Source organism: Chlorocebus sabaeus, chromosome 22 (genome assembly GCF_047675955.1).
Source record: "Chlorocebus sabaeus isolate Y175 chromosome 22, mChlSab1.0.hap1, whole genome shotgun sequence".
Classification (NCBI taxonomy): Eukaryota; Metazoa; Chordata; class Mammalia; order Primates; family Cercopithecidae; genus Chlorocebus; species Chlorocebus sabaeus.
In genome coordinates this window covers 50,427,170-50,447,234 of record NC_132925.1, presented here as the reverse complement: position 1 = coordinate 50,447,234, position 20,065 = coordinate 50,427,170, and the positions used below count along the sequence as shown (strand labels likewise).

General features: G+C 52.1%; 1 protein-coding gene and 1 long non-coding RNA gene across 2 annotated transcripts; one reads left to right on the top strand and one right to left on the bottom strand.

Moving 5' to 3' along the window:
• Positions 1 to 104: 104 nt before the first annotated feature.
• On the top strand, positions 105 to 18,630 carry TMEM43 (transmembrane protein 43). Its single transcript, XM_007985310.3, has 12 exons — positions 105 to 293; positions 4,449 to 4,598; positions 5,874 to 6,008; positions 6,626 to 6,720; positions 7,582 to 7,631; positions 7,902 to 7,971; positions 8,778 to 8,848; positions 9,760 to 9,881; positions 10,149 to 10,223; positions 10,792 to 10,893; positions 14,161 to 14,278; positions 16,517 to 18,630. The coding sequence occupies exons 1-12, from the start codon at positions 282 to 284 to the stop codon at positions 16,717 to 16,719; spliced, it is 1,203 nt and encodes a 400-aa protein (XP_007983501.2). The 5' UTR covers positions 105 to 281; the 3' UTR covers positions 16,720 to 18,630.
• LOC119625857 (uncharacterized) lies at positions 6,656 to 15,781 on the bottom strand. Its single transcript, XR_012090571.1, has 3 exons — positions 15,675 to 15,781; positions 13,234 to 13,318; positions 6,656 to 6,744 (listed from the first exon to the last, which is right to left on the bottom strand). It is a non-coding gene; the product is annotated as an uncharacterized lncRNA (long non-coding RNA).
• Positions 18,631 to 20,065: the final 1,435 nt, after the last annotated feature.

Sequence of the window (20,065 nt, the reverse complement as noted above, 5' to 3'; positions counted from 1 at the left end):
CGCCAGGCAGTAGAAACTACATTTCCCAGAAAGCTTTGCAGTGCGCAGGCGCATCAATGAGGTACTGCAATGTCCCTGACCCGTTTCCAGGTCTCGTCGCGCGCATGCGCAGAAACACTGGGCACACGGGGCGGTAACTGCAGTAAGTCCCGCCTGGTCTTGGAGTCCACGCGGATTTTCGAAGCTGGGGCTGGCAAGAGGCCGCTGGACTCCGCGCTCCAGTCGTCAGCCCACTTCCTAGCTGAACAGCGCGAGGCAGCGGCAGCGAGCCGGGTCCCACCATGGCCGCGAATGTGAGTGTCCCCTGGCCAGCCGGGCCACACCCAGGCTTCTCCGTCGCCCTGGGGCTCTTCCCCGGGGGCCTCTGGGTCCGTTTCGCCGTCTGGAGCTCCTCCCTGCGGCTGGGCCCGCATCTCCCTCTGCGCGCCGTGTCGGTGCCTTCGCCAGCTCATCCCTCTGTTAATCTCTCGACCCGTCCAGACTTCTTTTGTCCGTGTTCTTTGGTCCGCCTAGTCCTCGGCGTTCGTGCGGAGGCGGACTCGGAGGTGTTGCTCCCGCACTACGATCTGCTTGTACGCCTCTCCGCGGCTCCTCCTTGCATTCCCAGTTCCCTCCTGTATCTTGGGGCCCTGAAGCCGTCCCAAGGTTGCGCATTATGAGAGCTGGACGGGAGCTCAGAGAGGGGGCCATTCCCTTGGGAGGGAGGAAGGCGACCCAGCCCAAGTGGAGCTGTCCAGCAATGGGCGGATAGGGCTGTCCAGGCGGGCAGAGAGCTCCTCGCTCTAGGGAGGCTGTGTAAACCGAGGCTGTGATGCTGCAAAAAGCTTAGGCTGGGCTGGGAGCGAAGGAGTTAGGGGGAGAGGGAGCATTTCTCTACTGTCGGGGCCCCTCCTCCTCCTAGCAAGGATTTGGTTGGAGAAGGCCTGGCTGAGGGCTGTTCCTTCAAGGCCTCTTCTCCCTGCAGCTAGCCTTTCTTGGGAAACTACTTAAGCCCAACATTCATTCAGCACACCAAGCAGCGCCTCCTACCAGGGCGCTGGATGTGGGAGAAGCTGGTGACTCACTTCTCCCCTCCTCTGTGAAAGTGCTTCTAGGGCCCGCTTAGGAGCCCAGCCAGCCCCAGACACACCCTCCCTCCTGCTTTGGTAGAGTGTCCTAGCAGCTCTCCCCTTGCCTGTCACACCCTATTTCCAGACGCCGCCTCTGTCCCCAAGCGTCCTCTCTGCCTCCCACACCCCTTGAGAGGCCAGGGTGTGCATCACCCACAGCCCTAGTACACTCTGTCTCGGGTTAGTATCATCTACACTCCCAGGACACTTTGGGCCCACAGGAGGGTTAGAAGCCTTGAATGGTGTACCTAGAAAGGCCTCAGAGGTATTCCGAAAGACTCAGGCTCAGCCAGGAGAGAGGGCAGACAGGAGACCAGCCTGTTTGTAGTAGGTGGACTCTGTCTGCTCCCATCACCACCACCACCATATTTTACAGATGGTGAACTTCCCCAGCAGGGGAAGGCACCTGCCCAAACTCTTGTGGCCAGCTTGGCATGCTGCAAAGGGCAGGCTTTGGAGTTAGGGAGACCTGGGGGCAATCCAGATTCTTCCACCCAGTAGATGTGTGGCTTTCATCTCTCCAGGTTTATGTAGCCTCATGGATCAGTTACTGTGACATTTAAGGGAGACTGCTTAGCACAGTGCCTGGTGTGTCGTAGGTACTTAATACTTGAAAACTAGCCTGTCATTGCAGAGGGGAACACAGATGGTCCCAGTGAATAGAGATCATCTTGGGTACATTGAGACCTGGCCCCTCACCAAGGAAAATACATGCATTTGAGTATCCTCTGCTGCCAAGCATTTGTTGATTCATCCAGTAGCTGGGTATACATTTACAGCAGCCACTAGGCTGGGTGAGGAAGAAGATAGTGGGATGGAGTAGGGAGGCAACAGAATTCTCAATCAGTATAGCAGCAGCAGTACCTATGGTGAAGGTACTATTCCCCTCTCCACTTTATAAGTGAGTAAACAGAATCAGAGAGGTAGAGCAATTTACCCAGGCTTCACAGCAAGTGATTGGTGAACCTGGGCATCGAACCCAGTTCTGTTCATTTCCAGGGCTTATGTGTCAGCCTCTGTTCCCACCACTCTTTGCTCATTTCTTCTGAGTCCTGAGTGCTGGGACTGGGAGGGGATGTGTCACTGGGGATGTCTGTGTGTGTGTGTGTGTGTTTATATTTGTGTGTATACATGTAATATATATGTATATATAAATATGTATGTATATATAGATCCTTTATGATCCTCCATGTTTACTGGGAATTTTGGTTCAGAATGTGGGCTGGGTATGTCATGTCACTGCCTACCTCATCCCTCCCCTAGCCTGAGGGGCACCCTCCTGTACCTCTCTTCCTTCCCTCCAAGGCTGTCTTTGAGCCCCTTATCTTGATGCTGGCTGAGGGGAGGCCCAAGAGGAAGCCACGCCTCCTTTTCCTGTTGCTGCCTGCAGCCGGCACCCAACATTCAACTCACATTGTAGCCCAAGAGATGGGGAGCACAGACCGGAATGAGTAATAGGAGAGTAGTCTCCAGTCTGCCCAGATTTGAATCCTAACTCTTCCTCTTAGAAGCTGTGTGATCTGGGAAGATGACTTAACCCCAAGCCCGATTTTCTTATCAGTGAAATGGGGTGGTTATGGCATCCAGCTCTTTGGGCTTGCCTGTGGGCTGGCCTGTGATAGACCGGTGTGTTTGCCATTGTCATCATTATGATGGTCACCTGCCTGCCTGTGGTGATTCCCTCCCCTAATGTTTCCAAATGGTATAGAAAGTCAAGATGACTTCTGGATTCATGGACATCTGGTCACTGGAGGCCTTGGCTGGTGATATTCAAAGACAATCAGAACGTGACATCAGCTTTGTCCAAGCAGAGACTCTGACTCAAATCACTCCTCTGGCCCCTAGTGCCAAGATGGGGCACTGTCTTAGCTGGGCCCCACTTTATATCTTTGTGACTTTTGTCAGCTCACCCCCAGCCTGGTGCCAGCCCACTATCAGTTGTAGAGAAATCTGGTAACATTCCCACTAGCTAACATGTGTACAGTGCTTACCAAGCCCTCGGCCCTGAGTCCCCCAGTAACTATGTTCTTTGCTTCTCACCACAACCCTATGCACAGAGGAAATGGAAAGCACAAAGTGGTGAAATTGCTTTTGCCCAAGACCCTGTAGCTGGTGTGTGGCAGAGCATAGATTCAAACCCAGTTCTTCTAGCTCCAGAATCCTGCCCTAGACGATGACGCTTTTGATCAGCAGTGGATGCACCCCAAATCATGCCTGTGTTATTGACCAAAGCCTGATCCACTCACCCTTGAGTTTGAGGCCCACTGTGAACCTGCCCAGAAATGCCTAGCTCCAAGCCCTTTCTTCCTCCATCCCTCCCACAACCCAGCCAAAGCAGATAGGCAGCTGCTCCCCCAGGACCACTTCCTACTTCCTCATCACTGCTGACATGGTTCTCCCTTTAGGGATGCTCTTCCCCTAAGGTCTGTCTCTAAGATTCCACTCAAATGCCCCCTCCTCCAGGGAGCCTGCCTTGATACCCCAGCTGGAAGGGGTCACTCCTTGAGCACTGAGTCCACCCCTCTCACAGGACACTCTGTATGACCTTCTAGTATTGTTTATGGTTGTGACCTCACTGCCCTAAGACTGTCTACTTCTGACCCCACAAGGGCTAGCACTGCCCTCAGAAAGCTCAGCCACTGTTTGCTGAATTTAATTAAAAATACCTCTCTAATAACCTCTTTGTAAAATAGCCTGGCAGTTTCATAAACACACATCTTCTCTGTGAGGCAGCAGTTGTACTCGTAGGTATATTCCTACAGGAGATGAAAGTACACGTCTGCATAAAGGTTCATGTATGAATGTTCACAGCAGCGTTATTCATAATAGCCAAAACCTGGAAGCTGCCAAGATACCCATCCACTGACGAATGATTCAGTACATTGTGGTATAGTCATAAATGGAATACTACTCAGCCCTGAAAAAGAACAAACTCCTGATAAACACCACAACGTGGATGAATTGCAAAAGCAGTGCTCTGAGTCCGAGAAGCTGGGCAGAAAGGAGTTGTGCCCTGATTCCATTTTTCTCAAGTTCTAGAAGAAACAAAACTAATCTACAGTGGGAGAAATTCAAATTCAGATTCTCCCCATCCCTACCAGTTACCTCTGGTTGGTGGAGAGGGGGAGAGTTGGCAGGAAAGGGGCACAAAGAAACTTTGGGGTGATGGAAATATTTTGTACCTGGCCAAACTGCACACTGAGTATCTGTGTGTTTTTACCACATAGAGTTAAAACTAAAAACAAAACAAAACAAAAAACTGAGTATAAATAAATAGCAAATTTCATTTATTTTTAAAAAACTAATTTTCCTTCTGTGACTATGTTTCTTTTTCTTCAGTATTCCAGTACCAGTACCCGGAGAGAACATGTCAAAGTTACAACCGGCTCCCAGCCAGGCTTCCTGGAGCGGCTGAGCGAGACCTCGGGTGGGATGGTCGTGGGGCTCATGACCTTCCTGCTCTCCTTCTACCTAATTTTCACCAATGAGGTAAAATGTCTAGGGTCTTCCTGTGCAGAGTGAGAGTCCCCACCATGTCAGAGAGCAAAGGCTATGAACCCAGAGGCTGGTAATAAAGGGCCTAGATTTTACAAAAGAGAAAGAAGGATACTGAGTTCATCACAGTTCTTTGCATTGTGATGCATCCCACAGCTGATGTGAGCAGGAAAAGGAGTAGATCAGTTCACACACCTGAAAATCCAGGGCTTAGCACCTGCCTCAGGCATAGTTGGATCCAGGTGTTCATGCTGGGTCACCAGGAGTCTCCATTTCTTCATCTTTAGCCTGTTTTTCTCTATTATGGTGTATTTCTTGGGCAGGCACTTCCTCTGTGATGGTAAATGTGGCCCCAGCAACTGGCTTACATCCAACCACTTAGCCCAGGGAAGAGAAAAACCATTTGTTTATCTTCCTTCCTTTCCTTCCCTTCCTTCCCTTCCATCCCTTCTTTCCCTTCCCTCCCTTCCTCCTTTCTTTCCTTCCTTCCTCTCTCTCCTTTCTTTCTTTCTCTCTTTCTTTTTTTTTTCTCTCTCTCCTCTCTCTCTGTCTCTCTCTCCTCTCTCTTTTTTTCCTTTTTTTTAAATAAGACCTCATGATGCAACAGCATATTTCTAAATCAATTTAGCAACAGTTACAGGGCAATCTCTCAGTGTCCTGGCTTGGCTGTCAGTCCTCTGAATCAGTCTCCGTGGCCAGGGGTCACTCACATGTTCTGATTGGCAAGGTCTGGGTCACATGATTTGAACAGGGGTTCAGATCTACCTAGGTAAACCACATGGACTGAGTAGGGGAGAGGAGAGCCAGGCATGGTGGCTCAGGCCTATAACCCCAGCACTTTGGGAGGCGAAGGAAGGAGGATCGCTTGAGGCCAGAAGTTCAAAAGCAACCTGGGCAACATAGCAAGACCCCATCTCTACAAAAAATTTAAACATAAAAATAAAATTAAGAAAAAGAAGGCAGAGAAAAATGGGGAGAAAGAGACAGGCAAGCAGAAACACCAGCTGTTCTCACCACTGGGGCAGTGCTAAGACTGGTGGGGGTTAGTGGGAACCAGTGGGGCAGTGGGAAGAAGTCTGCCTGGGAAAGCAGGAATCTGGGTTCCAGTCCTTACTCTCCACTTGCTAGACCTCAGTTTTCCAACTGTACAGTGGGGAGATGGGTCTCAGTGCTCCCTGAGGCCCCATCCTACCCTGATACTTTGCAACAAGCACAGTCATGTTGAGCCACCCCTGAGTTGTTGAAATCCCTACTCCCCTTTGTTCCCAGGGCCGTGCGTTGAAGACGGCAACATCGTTGGCCGAGGGGCTCTCGCTTGTCGTGTCCCCTGACAGCATCCACAGTGTGGCGCCAGAGAATGAAGGAAGGCTGGTGCATATCATTGGCGCCCTGCGGACATCCAAGGTAGGCTTGGCAGGGGATGCTGACCTGCCAGTGGCTCGGGGCTCATCCTGGATGTTGTCTGGCTGAGGATTTGAAAGCATGGGCCTTGGAGATGGTCACACGTGAGTGTGATTCCCGACTCCACCGCTCAGCAGCTGTGTGGACTTGTCTATCCTGAGTCTCAGTGTCTTCATATATAAAATGGGGATGGTAATAGTAACAAGCTTGTGGCCAGCCTTGAGGATTTGGTGAGATGAGATAACTAACATCTTGATACAGTGGCTGGCACTCAAGGAGGTGCTCTCATGATTGTGATGACCGTGTGTGACCAGTGCAAAGCCACAAAACAACCCTGGGCACTAGAGCTTTCGTGTTATTTGAACACCCTGTACGCTGTTGGCACCATGCCATTGGACCATGCAGCCCAGGCCTGTACTGTGAGGGTCACGGGCGCTATGTGTGAAGAACTTGGGACAGGCAGTGTCCTTGATCCTCCCCTGCAAAGCAGCCTAGGGCTCTCCACCCATGTCCCCTTCTCTATTTCTTCCTCTTCTAGTCCAGCTTCCCCTCAGCCAGGCTTTCTGGGCTGACATGAATCTTATCTTTTATTTTTTTGGTTTCTTTGATTCTGTTTGAAGCTTTTGTCTGATCCAAACTATGGGGTTCATCTTCCGGCTGTGAAACTGCGGAGGCACGTGGAGATGTACCAGTGGGTAGAAACTGAGGAGTCCAGGTGAGGCGCCAGGGGCTGAAAACTCTGTTGGGGTAAAGGAGGAGTGAGGTGTAGGTGTCAGGATAACATGCAGATACTTTTCATTTTGATGCCTTTGAAATTCAAGGATAACATCTTCCTATCAGAAAAGTATGAAATTACCCCCAAATTAATAGCCAGTGATTTGGAAGTGGCAACAATCCAGTGAAGAGTGGCTCCAAGAGGAAAAGGGGATCGAGTCACTCCCACATCTGGGAAGTTCCAGAGATGCACAAGCTTGAAGCATGACTTGGAGCAGGCGTGAAACACTGTCATTGGGATCAGCATGTCACCCCCGACACCCCACTGCATCTCTCTGTGTTCCGCCTTCCCATCAGCTGTGTTGGTCCCATCTTCTCTCCACTTACAACTTATCATTACTGACAGGAGTCCCGGGGCAGGTTCTCATTGACCAGGGCTGGGGTCACCTGGAGCCCCACCTGAATCACATGGACTGTGACCGATGGGTGGGGAGGTGGCGGGAGGAGCAAGAGAAGGGCAGCTTCAGGAGGCCCCCGCAGGGCTGTCCTGGAGCAGAGGGTGCAACCAGATCTCTGAGCCCAAAGGGCAGGGCTGGGCCCCTTGGTGGTGTAAGGCCAGTGGGGGTAGATTTCAGCTCAGGATGGGAGCGCGCTTTCCTCCAGGCAGCGCCTTTGAGGGCGGGAGCTGGCTGGCTGTCAGGAGTGAGTGCCCTATCTTGGGGCTGATGTAGAGAAAGCATCTGCCCCCATCTCGGGAGTCTGCATCTGGTAGCCCTGAGGTTGCTTCTGGCTCAGATGCTTAGAGGTTAGACCGTCCAGGGCGACGAGGCTAACCCCCATGGCTGCCTTGCTTTCCCTGCAGGGAGTACACTGAGGACGGGCAGGTGAAGAAGGAGACGAGGTACTCCTACAGTGAGTACTGGGCCCCTCACGTGGTCTCTACCCATGGTAGGGGCCCACAGCAGTGGCTGGACAGCAGGGCTGTGGGTTGGGCCATGAGAAGGATTCAGCACCAGGCATCAGAATCCCTGGGTGCCAGTCTTCAGAGTCCTGCTCTCCCACCCATCCAGTGAGGCTCCCTGACCCACCCCTTTGGCTGGGAGATGGGAGGAGCTGGGCTGGTGGGTATCAGCCACGTGCCACTCCTACCCAGGCTCTGAGTTGATTCCTCTCCCCGAGCAGACACCGAATGGAGGTCAGAAATCATCAACAGCAAAAACTTCGACCGAGAGATTGGCCACAAAAACCCCAGGTGAGAGCCAGGCCCCAGGCCTGAGTGCAGCCTTGTCTACACTGACAGGTCTCCAGCCTCAGTTTCTTTATCTGAATAACAGGATTGAGTTAATCCTGCTCCATGGGTTGAAAATGTGGGACATGGTTTTGAGACCAAGCCCTGTGCTGGGCACCAGGAACACAGAGACCCGTCTCCCCTGACCCCCAACGAGCTCCCCACAAACAGGTCACAAATGTATGGCCTGCACTAAGCATCTAAGGGGATTTGCACACACGGAGCCAGGCAAGCATTTTGTTAATGGTTTGCCATGGGTAGGAGGACAATTAGGACAGGCTTTCCAGAGGCAGCAGCATTTGTTGAGGATTCTCAGGATTTCAGCAGAGGGAGGTTAGCTCCGTGGCATGCCAGTGGTGAGGTGGGCATAACACTTGTGTGTGGCTAGAGAGCAGGCCTTGTTCAGCAATGGTCTGGGCTGTGCCAGTAAGATGGTCAGGGGATGGAATGCTCTGGGAGGGGCTAGTGAGCGGTGTAAAGTCCATGCAAGATATATCTGACAGCGGTGGGTGGGGCACGACAGGCTGGCAGGGGTCTAGGCTAGAGGGTAGGAAGCTCCAGGGAACAGGAGACAGAGTGAGGGCACTCAGCCCGGGGGAGGGGGCACAAGGGCCCTGGGGGTGGACAAGAAAAGATGTCTGCTGTGCCTGGGCTAATCTGGATTTGCAGGAACCCCCAGGTGGGGACCCTGCCCAGCACAAACAACCCAAAGGGACCCAGGCAGCTCCAACACTGGTGCCCATCTCTTGACAGCTTCCTCTCTCCCACAGTGCCATGGCAGTGGAGTCATTCACGGCAACAGCCCCCTTTGTCCAAATTGGCAGATTTTTCCTCTCGCCTGGTAAGTCTCAGACCTCTCCAGAGGAGCTTGTGCCAGAAGCACAAGGCCCCTCCCACGGCCGGAGCTCCCAGCACTCGGCCTTCAGATGGCTAAAGGCACAGGATCAGTCTATACCTTTCCCACCACCATGCTTTGGGCGGCCAGGGGAAGGCGAATCCCCAGGGAGCAAGGGCTGACGTAGAAACCCCCTCCCCACTCCATCCTACCAGGTTCCTCTGAAACCTGGGTTGTTCCAGAGAATGACTCAGGCATGCATCCTCACCCTGCTGCGTGCCGGTGTCTGCCTTCCTTCCTCAAGCAGACTCCTTCCTCAAGCAGACTCCGGCTAGTAGCAGACATGGGGCGACTCAGTGCTCTCAGTCTAGGCCTCCGCCTCTGAGTCCCACCTGTGCCAGGAAGGCACTAGCTCATCACAGGCACCCCCCATTGACTCCAAAGAGAAGCTTGCAAGGGATAAGGTGGCACCATGGGCCAGAGTAACCCTGGGGTCTGTTCCTGGGCCTGACCCGTGAAGGTGGGAGAAGATACCAAGGGCCCAGATAGCCCTGGGGAGGCTGGGGGATCCTGAGCCTGGCCTGGGTCTGCTTTGTTGCTGGATGGTGCCTGCTGTGCCAGCTGGGCCTGTCCTCAAGTAGCTCTCAACCCAGGAGGCAGGTCAGGCTTGGACATGGATGGCTGTAACGTTGATGGAAGGGAAAAGGGCTAAGGCCACTCCCAGTGCTGTGGTCACTCTGACTTGGTGGGAGAGGGCACGGGGAAAGCCGTGGACGAGACAGATCAGAAAGAGGCACCAGAGGCGGGAGCGCCACGTGTGCAGGCTTCAAGGGCGCGGGGGATGGTCAGGCCAGGGACTTTGCAGATTGAGGTTTTCACCTAGTCCACTGGGTTTCTAACCACTCTGGTCCCTTCAGGCCTCATCGACAAAGTTGACAACTTCAAGCCCCTGAGCCTGTCTAAGCTGGAGGACCCTCACGTGGACATCATTCGCCGTGGAGACTTTTTCTACCACAGTGAAAATCCCAAGTATCCGGAGGTATGCGGAGAGGCTTGGGCTCTCCAAATAGGAGGGTCGGGGCCCTAGGATCAGGTTCCTGCACCAGGCAGATTCAGTTCAGTTGCATGCACAGCTGCACTTGGCCAAGTGCAGCTGGAGTGGGAGAGGCCTTCTGGGTGACAGCATAGCCTGGGCACGGGTGTGGAGGTGGGAGAAGAGCCTGAGGGGCGTGGCCGAGGCATCCTGGACCTGGGTCCGGGTCAGCTACTCCCTGCCTCACTCTCCCTGCTTCTCTTCCACCCCTAGGTGGGAGACTTGCGCGTCTCCTTTTCCTATGCTGGACTGAGCGGCGATGACCCTGACCTGGGCCCGGCTCACATGGTAACCTGGCTTCCCAGGGGCAGACACTAAGTCAGAGCCTCATGACTGCCCCGGACAAAGACAGCTTGGTCAATGTCAGGAGCACTTGGACTCCCTTTCCCCTGGGGAAAGCACACGCTTGCACGCACTCTCAGCCAGGCATGCTTCTGAGCAGTTTCAGAGCTCCACGTCCCCACAGCCATCCATGGACCCCACGTTAAGAAGGGCAGCTCCAAAGGGGTCTCACAGTCGCGCCTTATGACAGGTGTTCCAGTCACATGCAGACCCTCTCCTCAAGCCCGTTTTGATCTGTCAGTAATTGGTCTTGTGTTCCTGGCCTGTGTGCAGTCCCGCCCCAGCCCCTGCTCTGCCCGCTGCCCAAGGTACTGCCTGGAGCTTTGAATGCAGCAGCTCAGCCAGAGCTGCGGGGCTGATGCACCCCAGGTGGACATATAGACAGAGAAGCTCCAGGGTCTCTGTGTTCTCACTTCCCCAGCTGGCACCCAGTCCTGGGAGGGTGGGCCATGGCTCTTGGGGGTGCATCTCCTGCTGGTCACCCCTCAGCTCTAATGCCAAGTCCTCTGTCCAGGTCACTGTGATTGCCCGACAGCGGGGTGACCAGCTAGTCCCATTCTCCACCAAGTCTGGGGATACCTTACTGCTCCTGCACCATGGGGACTTCTCAGCAGAGGTGAGTGCTATGCCCCACTCGTACGGTGGGGGAACAAGCATGTCCTTCCTTCCTTCCAGTGGTTATTTAATAAGATTACACTACCAGGGGTCATAGCCAGTGAATGAGGCAAGAAGAAGAAATAGCGGAATGTTGAGTATCCCTCATCAAAGTGTTTGACCAGGAGTGTTTCAGATTCCAGATTTTTTGGGATTTGCAGATATTTGTATAACATAATGAGATCTTTGGGGGATGAGAACCAAGTCTAAACACAGAATCTATTTATGTTTCATGTGTACTTTGTACACATCGCCTGAAGGTGATTTTATACAATGCAACCCGTCACATATGGTCAAGTGTGGGATTTCCACTTGTGGCGTCATTTTGGTATTCAGAAAGTTTTGGATTTTGGAGCATTTCAGCGTTTGGGTTTTTGGATTGGGGATGCTGAGTCTGTCATGAACCCTCAGTGTGTAGGACTGTGCTAGGCACTAAACTCACTCTGCCTCACAGACTGTCCAGTAGAGGAGTGACAGTGACAGAAGCTCGTAAGTACTGATGCATTGTGCCGAGTGTTGGAAAGAGAACAGGTGCTCTGATACCAGTGGACATCAGAATAGGACATCCATTTCTACAGTGATCAAGCAGGGCCTCTGACAAGTGAGTTTTGCTGACGAGAAGGGGTTAACCCTGGAAGAATCAGTGGTCAGTCAATAGTTCCAGCAAGAATAGCCCAGTCCAGGCACGAAAGGGTTCACCTTTTCAGGGGGCACCTGGAGTGCTGTGGCCACAGCCCAGAGCAGGGAGAGGGAGTGGGTGGGGGTGCTCCACCATGGTTTGTGTCCTTCCAGAACATCAGGAGGGCAGGGAAGGGTTTTGGGCCTCAGCTACCTCAGTATCCCTCTCCCATTGTATTTACACTGGGGGGGCTATACCTCCCCCGGGTCCCAAGGAGAAGGGGTGCCAAGATGTGCTGGTTAGTTCAGTTCTATGTCTTAAAAGTTAGCCTGTCTTCTCTAGGCAGGCAGTCCTTCTTTGCAGCAGAAAAATCGAGTCTTTAGTTTTTCTGTTGTTGATGAACACAGATATCCCTGGTGGGGCACTCTATACCTGCCTTAACCAGGACTGTTGGAGTTTTCATTCCAGAAGGGCGAGAAAGGAGCAAGGCAGCAGCCAGGCATCAGGGGTTAGCTGTGACTTTTTGTTCCTGTTATTAGATCGTCAGCAGCCATCTGTCCCCTTAACCTCCAGCCTGTGGTGGTGCTTGGGCCTCACCCACTCCTGGTACCTGGCCAGGGCTAGGTTGTGGTCAGGCTGTTGCCCAGGAGCCCAGTTACCAGCCTCAGGGTAGGGCTGCCACCTCCCAGCCTAAAAGGCCATGAGTCACCCTTCACCAGCAGCTGAGGGTCCCCAGCGAGTTTCTAAAATTAGGAGGCCCAGACCAAGCCTTGCTTTCTCCCAGGGCTGAGACCCAGCTCACAGAGCCACCCCTCCAGAGAGGAGTGGATAGGGCCCATGGCTTAGGTAATGCCCCAGAAAGGAAGGCCTTGCAGTGCAGATGCTTAGGTGGCCTCCTCACCCCCGGGGCCTCCTGCTGCTTAGCATCCCAAAGCCCTGTCTTCCCCCAGCCCGGACCCCACCCCCACACAAGGTCTGGGGTTTCTCCCAAGTGGAAGAAAAGGCCCAGAGTCAGGCAGACAGCTCAGGGCAAAAATCAGGATGCCCCGATTCCAGTCCCAGGGGCAGGAGAGTACAGCTGCCCCAGCAGGCACACTGCAGACGGCCCTGGCGCTGCCTCCCACATGCTACAGGACCTTGAGCTGGTGCTGATCTCTCAGCCTGTTTCCTCATTGGTGAAGGGGAAAATGTTTAAGTACTATTAGTAATAGTCACATCATCCCTAACTGGTTTGGTTGTTGAGGATTATTCATTCATTCAGAAAGTTTTCATTGAACACCAGGTACTTCACAGACATGCTCCCTGCACTTGGAAATGTAGTGTTTAGTTAACTGCTTGAGGTGAGACCTTGGGCACATGACTTATGTGCCCTCTCAGAGCCTCAGTTTTCTCGTCTATAAATTGGAGGTAAGTATTCCTATCTCACTGAGTGAATCTGAGAATTAAATAATACTTGTAAAACACTTAGGACAGTATCAAATAAGGATCAGTGTGACCTGTTTTTGTTATGGACTCTGAGAGAGGGCCTGATTCAGATTAGAGGGTCAAGGAGAGCCCTCTGAAGAAATGGGGTTCGAGCAAATCTGGAAGACTATGTAGGAAGCTGGCCAGGCATGACTGCAGGCAGTCGCTGTAGGCAGAGCAAACCCATGCACAGATACACGGAGGCGAGAGGACACTTACCTGGACTGGGGACAGCAGCCAGCGGGGTCAGGGCACCAGCAGCAGGGTTGGTGTTGGGGGGATGTGGCAGGGCTCTGGCAGGTGGCTGTGTGGAGAACACGGAGTGGGGTGATAGAAGCAGGGCCAGTGAGGCTCCTGCAGGCAGATGGTGGCGAGAGACTCGAGAGACTCGGAAATATGTGACCTGGACTGGATGAGGTGATGGGGGAGGAGCGGGCCATGTCTTTTCCCCTAGATGTGAGTGGGTGGGTGGGTATGCCATGTGCTGAGATGGAGAAGGCACCAGTGTCAGCGCTGGACAGGCCGAGATGTCAAGTGGAAATGTCGAGGAGGTGGTGGGAGCCGCAGGTTTGTGAGGCCCAGGAGAGGGCCAGAGCTCCAGCTTTAAATTGGAGGGTCACAGCGTATGGAGGCCAAGGAAGCAAATGGGATGTTCGGGGAGAGAGTATGGACTGAAGCAGCTAAAGAACTGCAGCGTCTAACAGACAGGAAGAGGGGCAGTGACAGCGACGGAGCCTGAGAAGGCGGGTGCGATGTCCCAGGCCATGTGCAGAGGGTCCACGATTAAACAGATCACACACATAGCACGGAGCACATGTGTGTGCCCAGCAGGCACACTCAGACCTGCTCAGGGGTGGTGGGGAGGGTCCTGCTCATTCCAGGTGAGACTGTGGGCTGAGGGCTCCAGTTGCTGGCAGCCTCTGAGCTGAGGAGGGCCCGTACCTTCCAGAGATCTCATGCCTTGCCCTGTGCTCTGCCAGATGGGCAGAACGACTTAGCCCTATAGGAGGCTTGCCCCACCTCCCTCTGGCCTGTTCGGAAATGGCCAACAGCTCCTGAGTTGGTCCAGCCCCCTCAGCACTTGCCCTGCCGACTGGGTACACTGCTGGCCCTCAGCATCCTGACCTGCCCCACCTTGTCCTGCAGGAGGTGTTTCATAGAGAACTAAGGAGCAACTCCATGAAGACCTGGGGCCTGCGGGCAGCTGGCTGGATGGCCATGTTCATGGGCCTCAACCTTATGACACGGATCCTCTACACCCTGGGTAGGTGTCAGGGTGGGTCACTGCCCTCCCTCCTGCACCCCCACTGGCCTCTGCCTGTCGCATCATCTCAGCCCTTCCGGCCTGATGGGATGGCCCCTGCACAGAGACCAAGCATTTGGCTCATCTCTGTATCTCTGCTCCATAGCCTTGGGATGAGGGAGCAGAGGAAGGCAGGCTGAGGGCAGGAGCTGCCAGGGGCGAGGCTGGGTGGGGCTGACTCTGGGGCACTGGTCTCACTCCACAGCCTGAAGGTTCGTCCATCCGCTGGCTCGCTCATTTGCTCATTCCTTTGATCCACAATTGATACCACATTGGGAGCCTGTCAGACCTGCATTTGAAATCTGTCACGTCCAAGCTCTGGGTGCTTGGCCATTCCCTTCCCACCTCAGCTTCAGTCACCTCACCCCTCACATGCAGAGTTTTATGAATGTGGCAAATAGGAAACACCCAAAACTATCATGCTTCCTTCCTCACTCTAAAACCTGAGCTAGATTTGGGCAGCCAGCAAGTCCGGAGCATGAAGGAGAGTTCTGGGCCGCTCCTTGGCCTGAGGTTGGCACCAGTGAGCTCAGTAGGAGTCCTGTGGCCCAGTGTGGTTCGGGATCTGAGTGCCCAGGGTACGTTCTGGGCCTAGGAGGATGGGGTTCCTCAGAGGACTCTCCATCCAAGCCTTTCCCTGGCGTGTATCCCTTCCAGTCACATGTTTGGGTCACGCCTTTTCTGGGTGCCAACAGAAACCTCTTCCCCACTCAGGATGTACAAGTCAGAAGAGGTCTGGCTGCGCATCTCGGGCTGTCTGAGCCGGGGGGACCACCTCCTTTGTTTACAGTTGGGAAAACAGGCTCGGGAAGGGAAGGACTTTTTCCTTGAGCCTTTCTTTGGACAGCTGAATTGTGCTCAGAAAGACTAGTGACATGGTGGGCACATTAGGGAGACATCAGCATTTAAGCGGAATCCTCTTTCTTGCCTATGTGACCTTGGGCAGACCAGTTCCCTTCTGAAGCCTTGGTTTCCTCATGTCTGTCTCAGTGGGCCCTTCTTTGGATCTCTGACGTCTGTGATCCCCATTCACTCTATGTCTGGAATGAGCCAGACTCAGGACAGACTTAGAGCGTGGAGGGACCCCCAGGGTGGGTGGGGTGAGTCGCGAGTGCAGCAGGGAAGCGCACACTCCCCCATGCGTTTGATAAATACTGACCGCCACGTGTAAGACTCCACAGCAAGAGAGACAGACAAGGATTAGAGCAGCGGCTCAGAGCCCAGGCTCTGGGCCCAGACAGTCTTGAGTTCAAATCCTGGTTCTGGCACTTTCTAACAGGAGGACTTGGGGTGAGTTTCTTAATTCCCTGAGCCTCAGTGACCCCGTGGGTAAAATGGAGTTAAGAAGAGTACCTACCTTACGGGGTGGGCATGAGCGCTTCATGAGATGGTGCGCATGGTGTCTAACACATCGGCAACATTCAGAAACATGAACTTTGCTTATTATAAGGGCTGAGTAGCAGTGCTGTATGGGAACAGACCAGGATGAGGCCAGGTGGTGGCTTGCAGGGTGTGCTGCAGGCATGGTGGGCACCAGGGCTTGCTCTGCAAACCCAGTGATTCCAGACCTCGGCTATGGAATGCCAACCTGGAGAGATCATACAAGGCAAGAATAGGGTAATTCCTTATGAATTTAGCTGGATTCTGGGCTTTCTCCTATTGGACCAATAGTTTGTGAGATCCTTGAGGAGGGGCCAATGCTTAGGCTAATTTATTTCCTCTAGTACCTGCTGGTTCAGTGCTGGGCACATAAATAATCAGTAACATCCTGCTGCATGAATGAACCAACACCTCTAGGAATGGCTGAGAGGCCCAAATAGGCACAGGAGGCTCCATCCACAGCCTCTTGTATGAGTGTGCAAGACCCAGGGTATTTCCAGCATTACAGGCAAATGTCTTTATGCTGGCCTCAGACTACTCTCCACATATAGTATTAAAGTTTACAAAGCACTGCCATGTCCCCTCCCCGGAGCAGGGTAGAGTGGGTGGCTCAATGTGCCCAGCCACGCAGCTCATAGCAGAGGCTCCTGTGCTCCCTTAGCTCTCAGAACGAGGCTCCTTGCCTTCCACCCCACTGACCTGCTCCCCTCCTCACGCACGTAGCAACAGGGGCCCATCCTCACCTAGGGACAGGAGCAATCTGCTGAGCTGGTGAGGTGTAGAGTGGGTGGCACCTCATCACCTTTCTCCTTTCCACAGTGGACTGGTTTCCTGTCTTTCGAGACTTGGTCAACATTGGCCTGAAAGCCTTTGCCTTCTGCATGGCCACCTCGCTGACCCTGCTGACCGTGGCGGCTGGCTGGCTCTTCTACCGGCCCCTATGGGCCCTCCTCATTGCCGGCCTGGCGCTGGTGCCCATCATTGTTGCTCGGACACAGGTGTCGGCCAAAAAGTTGGAGTGAAAAGACCCTGGCACCCGCCCGACACCTGCGTGAGCCCTAGGATCCAGGTCGTCCCTCACCTCTGACCCAGCTCCATGCCAGAGCAGGAGCTCCGGTTGGTTTTGGACTCTGCACCCTCTCTCCTCTTCAGGGGCCAGACTTGGCAGCATGTGCGCTGGGTTGGTGTTCACCAGCTCATGTCTTCCCCACACCTCTTCTTGCCAGTAAGCAGCTTTGGTGGGCAGCAGCAGCTCATGAATGGCCACCTGACAGCTTCTCCTGCTGTTTCCTTCCTCTCTCTTGGACTGAGTGCGTATGGCCAGCCACTCAGCCCACTGGCAGCTGACGACGCAGACACGCTCTACGGAGGCCTGCTGATAAAGGGCTCAGCCTTGCCACGTGCTGCTTCTCATCACTGCACACAAGTGCCAGGCTTTGCCGCCACCACCACCAAGCACTTCTGTGATCCTGAAGGGCGGCCGTTAGTCATTACTGCTGAGTCCTGGGTCACCAGCAGACACACTGGGCATGGACCCCACAAAGCAGGCACACCCAAAACATAGTCTGTGGCTGGAACCTGGTTTGGTGTTTAAAAGAGAAGAAACACTGAAGATGTCGTGAGGAGAAAAGCTGGACGTACGTTGGGCTTCACACTTATCTTATGGCTTGGTAGAATCTTTGTAGTGTGTGGGATGTCTGAAGGTCCTATTTAAGGTTTTCTTCATTACTTTGCTGCTTTGTATGTACTTTCCTACCCCAAGAGGAAGTTTTCTGAAATAAGATTTAAAAACAACAAAAAAAACACTTGAATGATTAATATTTCAGACTGTTCCAGGAAACACCCTTCAGTCTGTCAGTTGAATTCAGAGCACCGAAAGGTGTTAAATTGGGTATGTGGTTTGACTGATAAAAAATTACCTTTCAGTATTCTGTGTCACTGAGAAGCTTTACAACGGATGCTTTTGAAACAAGTATTAGCAAAAGGATTTGTTTTCACTCTGGGAGGAGAGGGTGGAGAAAGCAGCTGCTTTCATCCTCTGGCATCAGGAGCTCCCCTGTGCACTTGAAGATGGTTTAAAAGATTAAAGAAAAGATTAAGAGAAAAGGTTGGAAGCTTTATACTAAATGGGCACCTTCATGGCGACCCCCAGTCAACCACAATCAAGAACTGAGGCCTGAGGCTTGCTGTACAGTGCCCATGCCTGCCCGGCTGCTTTCACCCGGGAGTACTTTCGACGTGGGCACCTGGGCCTCCTATGGCTGCTTCTGAGTGGTCCTTTCATGTGTTGTGTCCATAGCTTTAGTCCTCCTAAATAAGATCCACCCACACCTAAGTCACAGAATTTCTGAGTTCCCCAACTACTCTCACACCCTGTTAAAGTATGTTGTAACCAAGATGCCTTAAATGATTCTTTGTATACCCTTTCTGTCATATTCAGAAACCGTTTTGTGCCTGCTGGAAGTAATTCCTTTAGCAACTAAGTATTTGGTAGCTGAATAAGGGGTCAGAACTTCTGAAACCAGTGATCTGTAATCATCTCTACTGGCCTGGGGTGCCTGTGCTATAAATGAGTTTCTTCACATGAAAAACACAGCCAGCCCAAGATGACTTATCTGGGTTTAGGATACAGTAGTATTCACTAACTGCTTATTACGTGAGCAATATTACGTGAACAATTTCATCAAATCTCCAAACTCTTAAAGGATGCTTTTGGAAAACACGCAGTATACCTAGATCATGACTAAATGCAAAATCCTTGGGCTTTGGTTTAATTTTTTTCTAATAAGGATTTTAAATTACTGCCAACTTCAAAAGTGTTCTTAAAGAGAAAAATAATGTTAAGAAAAATTTGAAAGCTTTGGAAAACCAAATTTGTAATATCATTGTATTTTTGGTTAAAAATTTTGAAATAAATTTCTAAATATCTTCTAGTGTGGGACTTTGACAAACATCCTGTTTTTAATTTCAGATTTTTTTTTTTTTGGCATTCTTTCTGAAATTTCTATAAAGAATTCAGCCATAGGATTTATTGAGAACTGAATTTTGTGGAAATTGGAGCTTTTAGTGGTTACTTTCTTTTTTAAGGGCAACTCAGTATCTCTAGCACTCAGATGCCTTCCATACTGAAGCCCACTTTGTTTTGGCTTGATTTAAAATGAATGACTCAGGCTTCATGCATCTTCAGCATGTGCCAGAAGAAGTGGAAGGGGCAGCAGTGTGCTCCACTGCCAAAGGCATCCTGAGTTGGCATGCAGACCTGAGTTCTGAGCCAAAGATTGCTACATACTGGCTGTGATGTTGGGCAAATCAAAGATCTGAGTCTGTTCCCTCAACAATACAATGGGAACACTTGTCCACCTCACAAGGTTGTTGTGAGGGCCAAATGAGACAAAGCCAATAGAATGCCTGACGCATGCGGCATTCATTTTTCTTTCATTTTGCTTCCTGTTCTGAAGGCAGGCTGCTAACTGCCCACTCTGATGCTAGCAGTTTAAGTGCTTTATTTTTTACAAGCAGGTGAGTGGTAACTTTCCCAAACCTACTCTTCTGTTTCTCAGAACCTACTATTTCATTTCCATAATGCCTCCTAGTAGCTGACACATGCCTGAAGTTATTTCTGCAGAGACATGGCAATGCCATCATCCAAAACCCCAGAAAGGGAAGCGTGGTGGTGCATGCCTGTGGTCTCAGCTACTCAGGAGGCTGAGGTGAGAGGATTGCTTGAGGCCTGGAGGGGGAGGCTGCAGTCAGCTGAGATCACACCAGTGCACTCCAGCCTGGGCAACACAGTGGAACCCTGTCTCAAAAAATAATATTAAAAAAAACAGAAAACAAGTTGCCTCTAGGAGGGCCGAGCTCTGGTGAGGAAGTCTGAGACTAGTTTCCATAGCAACCCCAGTCTGTTTCTCAACAAGAGGTTCCAGCCAGCCTCTTGCCACATATGAGTCATAACCCAAGTGTTTTGTTTGTTTCCCTTGGATAAAAGTGACTCAGATTTTTAATGGCTCCTCTTAAGATCTCTTCACTAAACACCGAAAAATTCCATATGTAATGAATTCCCAGCCTACATGAAAACAAAATAGAATCTTTCATGCTGTCTCAACGTATGAACAAACTGCTCTGTTACCTGGGTGTTCTTACTGATGTAAATCTGAAAGAAGCTGGGCACAGGCAGTGGTGTGTGGGTGCCTGCAGTCCTGGGGAGCTGGGACTGTTTCCCGAACAATGCCTTTCCACCACACACAGTGGTTGTGAGGGCCAGCTGAGGTAAAGCCCTCAGGAGGACCACTCAAGCCCAGGAGTCCAGCCTGGGCAACACAGTAAGACCCCATCTTAAAAAAAAAAATCTGAAAGAAAATATAGAGC

Bases quoted from the DNA above. Each gene is read 5' to 3' on its own strand.
- TMEM43 (XM_007985310.3), top strand. The intron at 7,972-8,777 runs GTGAGAGCCAGG...TCTCTCCCACAG, and splicing joins ATTGGCCACAAAAACCCCAG to TGCCATGGCAGTGGAGTCAT. The intron at 9,882-10,148 runs GTATGCGGAGAG...TTCCACCCCTAG, and splicing joins AAAATCCCAAGTATCCGGAG to GTGGGAGACTTGCGCGTCTC.